The sequence below is a fragment of the Oncorhynchus kisutch genome, linkage group LG24 (assembly GCF_002021735.2).
Source record: "Oncorhynchus kisutch isolate 150728-3 linkage group LG24, Okis_V2, whole genome shotgun sequence".
Lineage (NCBI taxonomy): Eukaryota > Metazoa > Chordata > Actinopteri > Salmoniformes > Salmonidae > Oncorhynchus > Oncorhynchus kisutch.
This window is the reverse complement of record NC_034197.2, coordinates 32,424,104-32,439,196: the sequence shown is the minus strand read 5'-3', so window position 1 is coordinate 32,439,196 and position 15,093 is coordinate 32,424,104. Positions and strand designations below refer to the sequence as shown.

General features: G+C 44.5%; 1 protein-coding gene across 2 annotated transcripts in view; it reads left to right on the top strand.

Annotated features, from left to right (window-relative positions):
* LOC109880030 (deoxynucleoside triphosphate triphosphohydrolase SAMHD1) overlaps positions 1-14,009 on the top strand; it is a 42,873-nt gene extending 28,864 nt beyond the window's left edge. Inside the window, exons 8-15 of one of the 2 annotated variants that reach the window (XM_020472258.2) lie at positions 2,268-2,376; positions 2,656-2,747; positions 2,927-3,042; positions 3,335-3,474; positions 3,586-3,681; positions 4,373-4,477; positions 4,573-4,710; positions 12,129-14,009. In XM_020472258.2, the coding sequence (XP_020327847.1) occupies positions 2,268-2,376; positions 2,656-2,747; positions 2,927-3,042; positions 3,335-3,474; positions 3,586-3,681; positions 4,373-4,477; positions 4,573-4,710; positions 12,129-12,281 (949 nt within the window). In that variant the 3' untranslated portion in view covers positions 12,282-14,009. The remainder of the gene's footprint in view (positions 1-2,267; positions 2,377-2,655; positions 2,748-2,926; positions 3,043-3,334; positions 3,475-3,585; positions 3,682-4,372; positions 4,478-4,572; positions 4,711-12,128) is intronic. The other variant, XM_020472259.2, reaches the window with a different exon arrangement.
* The last annotated feature ends 1,084 nt before the right edge of the window (positions 14,010-15,093 follow it).

The window sequence follows — 15,093 nt, the reverse complement described above, 5'->3', positions numbered from 1 at the left end:
TGGGAGAGGTTGAATGGAGCTGAAGGGTGGGACTGGATGATGTTGAGAGGTTGAATGGAGCTGAAGGATGGGACTGGATGATGTTGAGAGATGGATGGGAGAGGTTGAATGGAGCTGAAGGGTGGGACTGGATGATGTTGAGAGATGGATGGGAGAGGTTGAATGGAGCTGAAGGGTGGGACTGGATGATGTTGAGAGATGGATGGGAGAGGTTGAATGGAGCTGAAGGGTGGGACTGGATGATGTTGAGAGATGGATGGGAGAGGTTGAATGGAGCTGAAGGGTGGGACTGGATGATGTTGAGGTAGAATGGAGCTGAAGGATGGGACTGGATGATGTTGAGAGATGGATGGGAGAGGTTGAATGGAGCTGAAGGGTGGGACTGGATGATGTTGAGAGATGGATGGGAGAGGTTGAATGGAGCTGAAGGGTGGGACTGGATGATGTTGAGAGGTTGAATGGAGCTGAAGGATGGGACTGGATGATGTTGAGAGATGGATGGGAGAGGTTGAATGGAGCTGAAGGGTGGGACTGGATGATGTTGAGAGGTTGAATGGAGCTGAAGGATGGGACTAATTGACCGGTGGAAATATGGTCTGATTAATCCAACATGTAGGACACACAGGCTCTGTAAAATGTATTTATGTTCAGAACTTTTGTGAAATAGCACAGTTACAAATAGAAGTCAAACTGGATGGACATCAGAAATAGAGGAAGGACTAAAAACAAACTAAATATAACTATTGTAAAATAGACTGTGAATGTAAAATGTGGATAAGATGTATAAATTGAAGGTAAAAGCAGAAGTGTTTATTAGTTTACTCCAATTGGGGGAAGGGTTTGCGGGGAATAATAATAAAGGTATATTCTTTATAAAAGTATGTATGTCTATGTAGGTATGTGTATATGTATGCATGTGTGTATGGATATATATATTTACCAAAAACATATATCCTCCAATTACATTGATGGAACCAATATTCTTTCTGCAATATTTAGCTGATCCACCAACAAAAATGTTCTTTAAATGTGCGCCTAATCTCAGCTCGTTACCTGTATAAAAGACACCTGGGAGCCAGAAATCTTTCTGATTGAGAGGGGGTCAAATTCTTATTTCCCTAATTTAAAATGCTAATTTATAACATTTTTGACATGCGTTTTTCTGGATTTTGTGTCTCACTGTTCAAATAAACCTACCATTAAAATTATAGACTGATCATTTCTTTGTCAGTGGGCAAACGTACAAAATCAGCAGGGGATCAAATACTTTTTCCCCCTCACTGTGTGTGTGTGTGTGTATATATATATATATATATATATATATGACACACACACACACACAGAGAGAAAAGAGTCTGCCTGAGAATTGAACCCTGTGGCACCCCATAGAGACTGCCAGAGGTCCGGACAACAGTCCCTGTGATTTGACACACTGAACTCTGTCTGAGAAGTAGTTGGTGAACCAGGTGAGGCAGTCATTTGAGAAACCAAGGCTGTTGAGTCTGCCGATAAGAATGTGGTGATTGACAGTCAAAAGCCTTGGCCAGGTCGACGAATACGGCTGCACGGTATTGTCTCTTATCGATGGCAGTTATGATATTGTTTAGGACCTTTTGTGGCTGAGGTGCACCAGTGACCAGCTCGGAAACCAGATTCCATAGCGGAGAAGGTACGGTCGGATTTGAAATGGTCGGTGATCTGTTTGTTAACTTGGCTTTTGAAGATTTTAGAATGGCAGGGCAGGATGGATATATAGGTCTATAACCTTTTGGGTCTATAACAGTGTCCCCCTTTGAAGAGGGGGATGACCGCGGCAGCTTTCCAATCTTTGGGGATCTCAGACGATATGAGAGGTTGAACAGGCTAGTAATGGGGTTGCAACAATTTCGGTGGATAATTTTGGCAGAAAGAGGGTCCAGATTGCCCGCATTCAGGGCTCCAACCACCCAATTTATAATAGGAAAAAAGTGCACTTTGGTCAACTTTCCATCTACAATCTCTCTCCCTCTTTTTCTTTCTCAAATAGGTTTTATTGTAGTGCAGAGGAAATTAATACAAATGTACATTTTGTTTAGTGAGCTCATTTAAAAAATTAAAAAAACATGTTTTACTTAAATGGCAACAGGAACATACAATTACGTCAGGAGTATAACGGCAGGACAGCAGTTTAAACACATTTAAACCAAATGGATACTTGAGCAGTATTAATAAAAGAAAGGATAACCCAGACTGAAGACCAAACCAACACTCTCTTTCCCTCCCCATAGGGACTGCTACCACCTGGGCATCCCGAATAACTTTGACTACCATCGCTTCCTCAAGTTTGCTCGTGTGTGTGAGGTAGATGGGAAGAAGCAGATCTGCACCAGAGAAAAGGTGAAGGCTTGGCCCTAGATTTCACCTCTCATTCATTCCCTTCATTGTTATGTTTTCATTTACCTTTTCATTCAACTTGGTGAGGTAATGAGGTATTAGCCTAGTTTGGGGCTGATGTAGACTAGGCCCAGCTATCGACTAGCGTCCTGTCTAGGCGGTGTACTTGTACATCAAGCTGCCTCACACTACAGAATCAGGAGATGGGCTCCTGCCCTATGGGCCGCTCGGACAAGGTCACTTCCGTTACCAGTGATAGCCATGTGTGTTGTCCACATACAGGAAGTGGGTAATCTGTACGACATGTTCCACACACGCAACTACCTCCACAGAAAAGCCTACCAGCACAAAGTGGGACACATAATAGAGACAATGTAAGTGCTCTCGCATCAACAGCTATTCATTCTACTGTTAAATATCTAGCTGACTTAGGATCTCTTATATAGTCATACATACAGGTTCTCAGACATTCAGGTGCTTTTCTGCTGTATGTTATGGATTAAAAATGACATGTTTGATTTAAGTGCGTGTGTGCCTGTCTGTATTGATTCAGGATCACAGAGGCCTTCATCAAGGCAGAACCCCACATCCAGATTCAAGGTTCAGAGGGAAAAATGTTCACCATCTCCACAGCAATATATGACATGGAGGCCTACACTAAACTCACTGGTCAGTTCAACCTCATAGAAATATAATATGTAGAATTGCTCTGGTCTTGTCTACTCACTCTCATTATATGGTTCAAACCTCTTTGGTTTCTATTTTTTTCTAGGTGTCATGGCTGCCCTAACAGGCTGGGTTTGCCACACCTGGTTCTCTGTCACGTTCATGTCCATAATCACTGCCTGGGTTTGGTTTGCATGATTAACCTCTTCTCTTCCCACACTCCTTGTCCCTCTCCTGTCTCTCTCCATCTCCTCTCCTGGTCTCTCTCCTGTCTCTCTCCCCTGTCTCTATGTAGACCATGTGTTTGAGCAGATCCTGTACTCGTCATCCTCTGAGCTGGCAGAGGCCAGAAAGATCCTCCACAACATCACCTGCAGAAACCTCTACAAGAATATGGGACAGACCCAAGCCAAGAAACGTGTGGAGGTCTCACAGGTGTGTGTGTGTCTGGGGGATGGAGGGTGAATATCCTCCCATGGCTTTCTAGGTGAGCTTTTTTAGAAGATCCATATTATGTGCCTCTCATCCTCCTCTTTTCTCGCCCAGGAACAGCTCCAGAAATGGGCAAGTGAATTGGCGACGTGCAGGCCTGAGAGCGACCTCCAGGGCGTCACTCTAGAGCCAGGGGACTTTGTAGTCAATGTGAGTGTCCAGTCTTTTCACCTCACTCAGGGAACTGATCGAAGACACGGGTCACATAACAAGCCCGTCTATAGATAACCTTTATTACCGTTGGCTTTATTGGAAATATGTCAATCAATAAAATGTATTTTTATAAAGCTCTTTTGACATCAGCAGTTGTCACAAAGTGTTTTACAGATATTCAGCCTAAAACTATAAAGAGCAAGCAATGCTGATGTAGAAGCACGGTGGCTAGGAACAACTCCCTAGAAAAGAAGGAACCTAGAGAGGAACCAGGCTCTGTCCTCTTCTAAGAGGCCATGTTGCCATGAAGGCCAGATTAACCACCATCAGTTTTTTTGGGGTGGGGTTATTAAACAACTAATTGACCAACGTTGGTTTAATAACTTGATTTCCATTTAGTTCTATGATTTTTGTGAACCCAACATGCCGTTTCTCTAGAGAGAAATCAAATCCTTCTCAATGAAAAAGCTCAAATATTTTTCGTCATTATTTCATAATGCATTTGTTTTACAAAAATGATTGATATCGAAAACCGGGACTCTTTTTATTATTATTATTATTATTATTAATTATTTTTTTTTTAATAACTGAACCGACCTAGAAAAGCACTAATCGCTCAGCAATACTCTTTGCCTCTTTATCTATCTCTCGCTCTCTCTTTCTGTCCCTCTTTCTTTCTCTTCATCAGATCATCAACATGGACTGGGGTATGAAGGAGAAGAACCCCATCAACAACATGCGTTTCTACTGTAAGAATACCCCAACCAAAACCACCCGGATCAGCAGGGACCAGGTCAATACTACAATTCACTCTCAAATCTTTTTAGAAATAGTCTTTTCTTTTTGGATCTTGAAAACATTATTTTACATGATTGTTCTCCCCTGTAGGTGTCTCAGATGCTGCCAGATCAGTTTGCTGAGCAGCTGATCAGGGTCTACTTTAAGAAGAGAGATGAGAAGACCGTGGAGGCAGCTAAGATTAACTATGTCAAGTGGTGCATGGACAACAACTTCTCCAAGCCTCAGGTCAGGAGGCCTCTTATCTCTTTCATTTACTGTATGGATCTCTATCTCAAACTGTTAGCGTTGTGTGGGGAAAATCACATTTATTTATAAAGCCCTTCTTACATCAGCTGATATCTCAAAGTGCTGTACAGAAACCCAGCCTAAAACCCCAAGCAGTGCAGGTGTAGAAGCACGGTGGCTAGGAAAAACTCCCTAGAAAGGCCAAAACCTAGGAAGAAACCTAGAGAGGAAACCAGGCTATGAGGGGTGGCCGGTCCTCTTCTGGCTGTGCCGGGTGGAGATTATAACAGAACATGGCCAAGATGTTCAAATGTTCATAAATGACCAGCAGGGTCAAATAATAATAATCACAGTAGTTGACGAGGGTGCAACAAGTCAGCACCTCAGGAGTAAATGTCAGTTGGCTTTTCATAGCCAATCATTAAGAGTATCTCTACGACTCCTGCTGTCTCTAGAGAGTTGAAAACAGCAGGTCTGGGACAGGTAGCACGTCCGGTGAACAGGTCAGGGTTCCATAGCCGCAGGCAGAACAGTTGACAGATGATGACATTCGAGTGCAAGGATAAGCCAGCTAGCTATGACCAGCTTACCTGCATCACACATAATCAATCAAAAACATGCTTTTGTAAAGTCCATCAGCCGGGACACAAAGTGATTATACAAGAACCCTGCCAAAAAAAACAAACAGCAAGCAATGCAGCTGTAGAAGCACGGTGGCTAGGAACAACTCCCTAGAAAGGCAGGAACCTAGAAAGATACCTAGAGAGGAACCAGGCTCCTAGGGGTGGCCAGTACTCTTCTGGCTATGCCAGGTTCATAGATGACCAGCAGGGTCAAATAATAATAATCACAGTGGTTGTAGAGGGTGCAACAGGTCAGCACCTCCATGAGTAAATGTCAGTTGGCTTTTCATAGCCGATCATTCAGAGTTAGAGACAGCAGGTGCGGTAGAGAAAGAGTCGAAAACAGCAGGTCCCTGGACAAGGTAGCACGTCCGGTGAACAGGTCAGGGTTCCCTAGCCACAGGCAGAACAGTTGAAACTGGAGCAGCAGCACGACCAAGTGGACTGCGGACATCAAGGCGTCATCAGGCCAGGTAGTCCTGAGGCATGGTCCTGGGGCTCAGGTCCTCCGAGGAAAGAGACAGCGAGAATTAGAGGGGGCATACAGGACACCGGATAAGACAGGAGAAATACTCCAGATATAACAGACTGACCCTAGCCTCCCGACACAAACTATTGCAGCATAAATACTGGAGGCTGAGACAGGAGGGATTGGGAGACCCTGTGGCCCCATCCAACTATACCCCCGGACAGGGCCAACCAGGCAGGATATAACCCCACCCACTTTGCCGAAGCACAGTCCCCACACCACTAGAGGGATATCTTCAACCACCAACTTACTACCCTGAGACAAGGCCAAGTATAGCCCACGAAGATCTCCCCCACGGCACGAACCCGAGGGGGGAGCCACACCGGACAGGAAGATCACGTTAGAGACTCAACCCACTCGAGTGACACACCCCTCCTTGGGACGGCACGGAAGAGTACCAGTAAGCCAGTGACTCAGCCCCCGTAATAGGGTTAGAGGCAGAGAGAGGGGAACCGGCCAGGCAGAAACTGCAAGTGCGGTTTGTTGCTCCAGAGCCTTTCCATTCACCTTCACACTCCTGGGCAGACTACACTCAATCATAACTTACTGAAGAGATGAATCTTCAATATTTTATTTTTTATTTTTTATTTCACCTTTATTTAACCAGGTAGGCTAGTTGAGAACAAGTTCTCATTTGCAACTGCGACCTGGCCAAGATAAAGCATAGCAGTGTGAACAGACAACACAGAGTTACACATGGAGTAAACAATTAACAAGTCAATAACACAGTAGGAAAAAAAGGGGAGTCTATATACATTGTGTGCAAAAGGCATGAGGCGGTAGGCGAATAATTACAATTTTGCTGATTAATAACACTGGAGTGATAAATGATCAGATGGTCATGTACAGGTAGAGATATTGGTGTGCAAAAGAGCAGATAAGTAAATAAATAAAAACAGTATGGGGATGAGGTAGGTAAAAATGGGTGGGCTATTTACCGATAGACTATGTACAGCTGCAGCGATCGGTTAACTGCTCAGATAGCAGATGTTTGAAGTTGGTGAGGGAGATAAAAGTCTCCAACTTCAGCGATTTTTGCAATTCGTTCCAGTCACAGGCAGCAGAGAACTGGAACGAAAGGCGGCCAAATGAGGTGTTGGCTTTGGGGATGATCAGTGAGATACACCTGCTGGAGCGCGTGCTACGGATGGGTGTTGCCATCGTGACCAGTGAACTGAGATAAGGCTGAGCTTTACCTAGCATGGACTTGTAGATGACCTGGAGCCAGTGGGTCTGGCGACGAATATGTAGCGAGGGTCAGCCGACTAGAGCATACAAGTCGCAGTGGTGGGTGGTATAAGGTGCTTTAGTGACAAAACGGATGGCACTGTGATAAACTGCATCCAGTTTGCTGAGTAGAGTGTTGGAAGCAATTTTGTAGATGACATCGCCGAAGTCGAGGATCGGTAGGATAGTCAGTTTTACTAGGGTAAGTTTGGCGGCGTGAGTGAAGGAGGCTTTGTTGCGGAATAGAAAGCCGACTCTTGATTAGATTTTTGATTGGAGATGTTTGATATGAGTCTGGAAGGAGAGTTTACAGTCTAGCCAGACACCTAGGTACTTATAGACGTCCACATATTCTAGGTCGGAACCATCCAGGGTGGTGATGCTGGTCAGGCGTGCGGGTGCAGGCAGCGAACGGTTGAAAAGCATGCATTTGGTTTTACTAGCGTTTAAGAGCAGTTGGAGGCCACGGAAGGAGTGTTGTATGGCATTGAAGCTCGTTTGGAGGTTAGATGGCACAGTGTCCAAGGACGGGCCGGAAGTATATAGAATGGTGTCGTCTGCGTAGAGGTGGATCAGGGAATCGCCCGCAGCAAGAGCAACATCATTGATATATACAGAGAAAAGAGTCGGCCCGAGGATTGAACCCTGTGGCACCCCCATAGAGACTGCCAGAGGACCGGACAGCATGCCCTCCGATTTGATACACTGAACTCTGTCTGCAAAGTAATTGGTGAACCAGGCAAGGCAGTCATCCGAAAAACCGAGGCTACTGACTCTGCCGATAAGAATATGGTGATTGACAGAGTCGAAAGCCTTGGCAAAGTCGATGAAGACTGCTGCACAGTACTGTCTTTTATCGATGGCGGTTATGATATCGTTTAGTACCTTGAGCGTGGCTGAGGTGCACCCGTGACCGGCTCGGAAACCAGATTGCACAGCGGAGAAGGTACGGTGGGATTCGAGATGGTCAGTGACCTGTTTGTTGACTTGGCTTTCGAAGACCTTAGATAGGCAGGGCAGGATGGATATAGGTCTGTAACAGTTTGGGTCCAGGGTGTCTCCCCCTTTGAAGACGGGGATGACTGCGGCAGCTTTCCAATCCTTGGGGATCTCAGACGATATGAAAGAGAGGTTGAACAGGCTGGTAATAGGGGTTGCGACAATGGCGGCGGATAGTTTCAGAAATAGAGGGTCCAGATTGTCAAGCCCAGCTGATTTGTACGTGTCCAGGTTTTGCAGCTCTTTCAGAACATCTGCTATCTGGATTTGGGTAAAGGAGAACCTGGAGAGGCTTGGGCGAGTAGCCGCGGGGGGGGTGGAGCTGTTGGCTGAGGTTGGAGTAGCCAGGCGGAAGGCATGGCCAGCTGTTGAGAAATGCTTGTTGAAGTTTTCGATAATCATGGATTTATCGGTGGTGACCGTGTTACCTAGCCTCAGTGCAGTGGGCAGCTGGGAGGAGGTGCTCTTGTTCTCCATGGACTTCACAGTGTCCCAGAACTTTTTGGAGTTGGCGCTACAGGATGCAAACTTCTGCCTGAAGAAGCTGGCCTTAGCTTTCCTGACTTCCCTGAACAGTTGCATATCGCGGGGACTATTCGATGCTATTGCAGTCCGCCACAGGATATTTTTGTGCTGGTCGAGGGCAGTCAGTTCTGGAGTGAACCAAGGGCTGTATCTGTTCTTAGTTCTGCATTTTTTGAACGGAGCATGCTTATCTAAAATGGTGAGGAAGTTACTTTTAAAGAATGACCAGGCATCCTCAACTGACGGGATGAGGTCAATGTCCTTCCAGGATACCCGGGCCAGGTCGATTAGAAAGGCCTGCTCACAGAAGTGTTTTAGGGAGCGTTTGACAGTGATGAGGGGTGGTCGTTTGACTGCAGACCCGTAGTGGATACAGGTAATGAGGCAGTTATCGCTGAGATCCTGGTTGAAGACAGCGGAGGTGTATTTGGAGGGCCAGTTGGTCAGGATGACGTCTATGAGGGTGCCCTTGTTTACAGATTTAAGGTTGTACCTGGTGGGTTCCTTGATGATTTGTGTGAGATTGAGGGCATCTAGCTTAGATTGTAGGACTGCTGAGGTGTTAAGCATATCCCAGTTTAGGTCACCTAACAGAACAAACTCTGAAGCTAGATTGGGGGGCGATCAATTCACAAATGGTGTCCAGGGCACAGCTGGGAGCTGAGGGGGGTCTGTAGCAGGCGGCAACAGTGAGAGACTTATTTCTGGAGAGAGTCATTTTCAAAATTAGTAGTTCGAACTATTTGGGTATGGACCTGGAAAGTATGACATTACTTTGCAGGCTATCTCTGCAGTAAACTGCAACTCCTCCCCCTTTGGCAGTTCTATCTTGACGGAAAATGTTATAGTTGGGTATGGAGATCTCAGAATTTTTGGTGGCCTTCCTGAGCCAGGATTCAGACACGGCAAGGACATCAGGGTTAGCAGAGTGTGCTAAAGCAGTGAGTAAAACAAACTTAGGGAGGAGGCTTCTGATGTTGACATGCATGAAACCAAGGCTTTTTCGATCACGGAAGTCGACAAATGAGGGTGCCGGGGGACATGCAGGGCCTTGGTTTACCTCCACATCACCCGCGGAACAGAGGAGGAGTAGAATGAGGGTGCGGCTAAAGGCTATCAAAACTGGTCGCCTAGAGCATTGGGGACAGAGAATAAATGGAGCAGATTTCTGGGCATGGTAGAATATATTCAGGGCATAATGCGCAGACAGGGGTATGGTGGGGTGCGGGTACAGCGGAGGTAAGCCCAGGCACTGAGTGATGATGAGAGAGGTTGTATCTCTGGACATGCTGGTTGTAATGGGTGAGGTCACCGCATGTGTGGGAGGTGGGACAAGGGAGGTATCAGGGGTATGAAGAGTGGAACTAGGGGCTCCATTGTAAACTAAAACAATGATAACTAACCTGAACAACAGTATACAAGGCATATTGACATTTGAGAGAGACACAGCGAGGCATACAGTAATCACAGGTGTTGAATTGGGAGAGCTAGCTAAAACAGTAGCTAAAACAGTAGGTGAGACAACAACAGCTAATCAGCTAGCACAACAACAGCAGGTAAAATGGCGTTGACTAGGCAGGGAGGGTTGGATTAACTACACACAGAGCCTGAGTGCGGCTGGAGCCGACAGATAAAACAAGCAGAATGGAGTACCGTGATTAATGGACAGTCCAGCATGCATCAGCTATGTAGCCAAGTGATCAGGGGGCAGCGGTGGATGGGCAGGGAAGCTGGACTGGCGAGTATTATCCAGGTTAAAAAAACTGGCTGGCTGTGCAGAAGGTAAGGTAAAAGCCGCTAGCAGTGGCTAACAATGACTAAATAGCTTGTAGCTAGTTAGCTGGTTAGCTTCTGGAGGTTCTTGAGTGTGTTCTAAAAATTAAAAATAATAGTGATTCCGTATCACATTGGGTGAGGCAGGTTACCGGAAGGTATAAACAAATAAAAAATCGAAAAGAGAGTAAATAAAGACTTAAAGGTCAAGACTGAGTCTGCGTTTCTCACATGGATAAGGAGACCATTCCATAAAAATTGAGCTCTATAGAAGAAAGCCCTGCCTCCAGCTGTTTGCTAAGAAATTCTAGGGACAATTAGGAGGCCTGCGTCTTGTGACCGTAGCGTACGTGTAGGTATGTACGGCAGGACCAAATCGGAAAGATGAGTAGGAGCAAGCCCATTTAATGCTTTGTAGGTTAGCAGTAAAACCGTGAAATCATCCCTAGCCTTCACAGGAAGCTAGTGTAGAGAGGCTAGCATTGGAGTAATGTGATCACATTTTCTGGTTCTCGTCAAGATTCTAGCAGCTGTGTTTAGCACAAACTGAAGTTTGTTTAGTGCTTTAGCCGGAGAGTAGAGCATTGCAGTAGTCTACTCTAGAAGTGACAAAAGCATGGATTCATTTGTCATTCATTTGGATTAAGTTTCAGATTTTTGCAATGTTACTTAGCTGGAAAAAAGCTGTCCTTGAAACAGTCTTGATATGTTCGTGAGAAGAGAGATCAGGGTCCAGAGTAACACCAAGATACTTCAGTTTTATTTGAGACGACTGTACAACCATTAAGATGAATTGTCAGATCCAACAGAATATATCTTTGTTTCTTGTCCTAATTTAAAAGTAAAAAATTAAGTTAAACTTCCTTATGTCTGAAAACCAGGCTTCCATGGAGGGCAATTTTGGGGCTTCTCCATTTTTTATTGAAAATGTACAGCTGTGTATCGTCCGCATAGCAGTGAAAGTTAAAATTGTTTCCGAATGACATCACTAAAATGGAACCTTGAGGACACCGAAACTTAGTTGATTTGTCTGCCGACAAACCATCCACAGAGACAAACTGATATCTTTCCGACAGATAAGATCTAAACCAGGCCCGAACTTGTCCGTGTAGACCAATTTGGGTTTCCAATCTCTCCAAAATAATGTGGTGATCGATGGTATCAAAAGCTGCACTAAGGTCTAGGAGCAGATGCAGGAGGACAGATGCAGAGCCTCGGTCTGACGCCATTAAAAGGTAATTTACCAGCTTTGAGTGCAGTCAGTGCTATGATGGGGTGTAAAACCAGACTGAAGCTTGTCGTATACGTTGTTAGTGTTCAGGTAGGCAGTGAGCTTTTTAAAAAATAATAATAAAAAGAGGAATTGGAGATTTGATATAGGCTGATCGTTTTTAATATTTTCCTGGTCAAGGTTTGGCTTTTTCAAGAGAGGCTTTATTACTGCCACTTTTAGTGAGTTTGGTACACATCCGGTGGATAGAGAGCCGTTTATTATGTTCAACATTGGAGGGCCAAGCACAGGAAGCAGCTCTTTCAGTAGTTTAGTTGGAATAGGGTCCAGTATGCAGCTTGAAGGTTTAGAGGCCATGACTATTTTCATCAATGTGTCAAGAGATCTAGTATTAAAAAACTTGAGTGTCTCCCTTGATCCTATGTTCTGGCAGAGTTGTGAAGACTCAGGACAACTAAGCTTTAAAGAGGAGTCCGTAATTTGCTTTCTGTTTGTGTTCACGTTTGTTTAGGACGGAGATTCGATTGCACCGGAGCTCACCCCTCTGAAGCGAAGCTGGTTCCACAATGATGATGAGAACGATGATGAAGAGGATAGCCAGGGAGGAAGAAGCAGGGCTGCAGTCAACATTGGACAACAGAAGGCAAAAGCCAGACTCTTTTAGGAGGATGAGAAAGAGGATCTGTCTGTTTACTTCATATGGCAGTTGTCACCAATCCTGGTTCTGGAGAGGTACAGGGTATGCAAGGTTTTGTTCCAACCCAGCACTAACACACCTGATTCAGCTAGTCTAGGTTATAATGATTAATTGAGTAGCTGAATCAGTCGTGTTGATGCTGGGTGGGAACAAACTGTTGCATACCCTGGTGCTCCCTAGGACTAAGGGTTGGGGACCAAAGATGGTGGATAAATGATGTCTTGCTCAGGCCATTTACCTTTGAAAAAAATGGTCATTGTTCTCGTCTTAAAGGAAAACTCCACCCAAAATGCTGTCTTCGTATTTGTCATTAGTCCATTGTTGATACAGCACCAATTGTTTTGCATTTCAGCAATCAAGTTAAAGATGTCTAACTTTTTAAAATACAGAAATACAGCTGGTATGATTTATTTTGCATCGTATGATACAAAACGCAGCATCATACCGGTTGTATTTTGAAAGTTATGCAGTATATCTTGAACTTGATTGCTGACTTGCAAAACATTTTGGGAGTATATCAACAATGGTCTAATGAAACAAATACCAAAGTATAGTTTTTGGGTGGACATCAATGGGATAGCAGCTGGGTCTGGTCTGCTTAGTTCATTGACTCTATATGAACCAGAGAATATTAGGGAGTTGGAGATCAGTGTCTAGGAGCAACGTGCAGAAGAAGACCTTTGTCTCAGGGTTCTGTTCACGCTCAGTTCTGTTAGGGATTATATCATATAGTCTTTATTTTATTCTCTTTTTATCTCGTTTTATTTTAAGCATACGTTATAGGTTTTTAAGTGCGGTTATTTTGCCTTATTTAATTATCGGTGTCATTGGTATTGTGTGAGTGTGAATACTTCCTGACTTTCAGATTCCTGACTTTTCTCTGGCTATGCATCTTGATGTGCCACGATCATACAGGCATCTTTCAGATAGCCTAGCAGCAACTGTTACATATTTATACAACCTGATGAAAGTTGTTCTCAAACCCTTTTTGGACAATCATGCTTGTTTTACATTGTAGCTGAGTATGTAATTGTTTCATGGTATTGTATCACCATTGTTTGTCTTTCAGGGCATTGTCTTTCTTATAAGCATGGTTTCTACGAGGTTTTAGTTTATATATAGGCACCCACCATAGCTAGCCTGGTCGTTGACATACGTACAGTATGTTTGGTGAGGTAGGGGTTGACTAAAGCACATAAAGATCAGAGATCTGTCTACTGTATATTTGATTATTTTCCTAAAAGTGGCCACTTGAACTGACAGAGATGGGTCACAGTGTGCAGTGCAGTGTGGGTAGTGTAGTCAGTTATACATACACAATGCATGCGGTGTGTGTGATTCAGACCTGAAACTTTTTTGGTTTTGATTTGGAATGTTTCTGATTAGTGTTGTGTTTCTGTAAGTGCTGCGGTATCACATTGTGTTTTCATCCATGTTACCTTTGAGTCTGGCTATGTTATCTTCATTTAAACAATATAAACACAATGTTTACCATACAGTTTACCATACAGTCTGTATCAAGATGAGTCCACAGCTGTTGGTCATTGATGGTATGTTTGTTGATTTAATTATGTGCTTTGTTTTTAAAAAATATATAATGAAAGACAAATCGTAGAGGCAGTCAACGTTTCAGGGATTTTATGATACAGAGTACAACTGTCAAAAGCTGTGAAATACAACTTTTCTCTGCCTGGCTATCTGAGTTCTGTTTTCTTAGAGCTCTGTGTAGATGTCTTTTGGCACAGGTCTGAGATCAGCATTCCCTCACTAAATCCTCAATTGAACCATTCGAGGGGTGATCTCAAAGCTGACGTGATGAGTTCTGTGTCTATGAACGTCGTCCAGTGTTTCACATCTTTCTCCACTAGATGGCGGTAAGAGATCCCCTTTCCATAGAGGGGATTTTCTGTAAAGCAGAAACGGCTATGGCAACAATCACGTATCTAAGTGTGTATACAATACATGGCTCACTGACAAAGGGATACACACACCGAAACACACACACACACTTAGACAGTAATACCAGTCAGTCTGAGTAAGGATTTTGCAGGAAAGGATTGGCTAACTGTCCTGGCCCGAGTCCGCTGTGGAAATTACAATATTCTATTTCTAGTTGTAGTCACAGAGGAATGAACTTCTGTTGTTTGGACAGGAAAGTTATATTACAGGAAGTGGAGGTAAAACGCTGCCCTGCTACACGCACATACTCTTCCATTACACATCCTGTGGCACTGATTCTCAGAGCCAGCCGAGGAATATCCACCCCTCCCTCACACCACCACAAGGCCAACTGCCTGCTATAGTATTTTTATAATCTTCATCCTCCCTGACCTGTTGCTCCCCTCCTGGCGCCAGTGGTCTCAGCCCCCCCCCATATCCCCCTGTCTCACACACAGACTCAGCCCCCCACTATCCCCCTGTCTCACACACCACCCAGCCCCTCCATGGATAATTGAGACCAGCTGTTGCAAGGTGCCTTCCCTCCACCCCCTCCTCCTCTACCCCTCCGTTACCCTCCTGCTGCACTTGCCTCTCTGGCAGATTGGATTGGTATTTGTAGACCCCTCCTTGCTTTTCCAACACAAACACAATCCTCCACAATTCCATAGGCCTCTAACTGTGCTTGTCAATACCCATCAATTGTGATGATTGATTTAAAAATGTGATTGTATTACCTGCATACTCGTGTGAGAGACTGCTTTCCTTGTGTTTGTCATTGATCCCCTGTACATTCTGAAACTCACATAAACCAATATTAGACATTACTGATTTACACTCA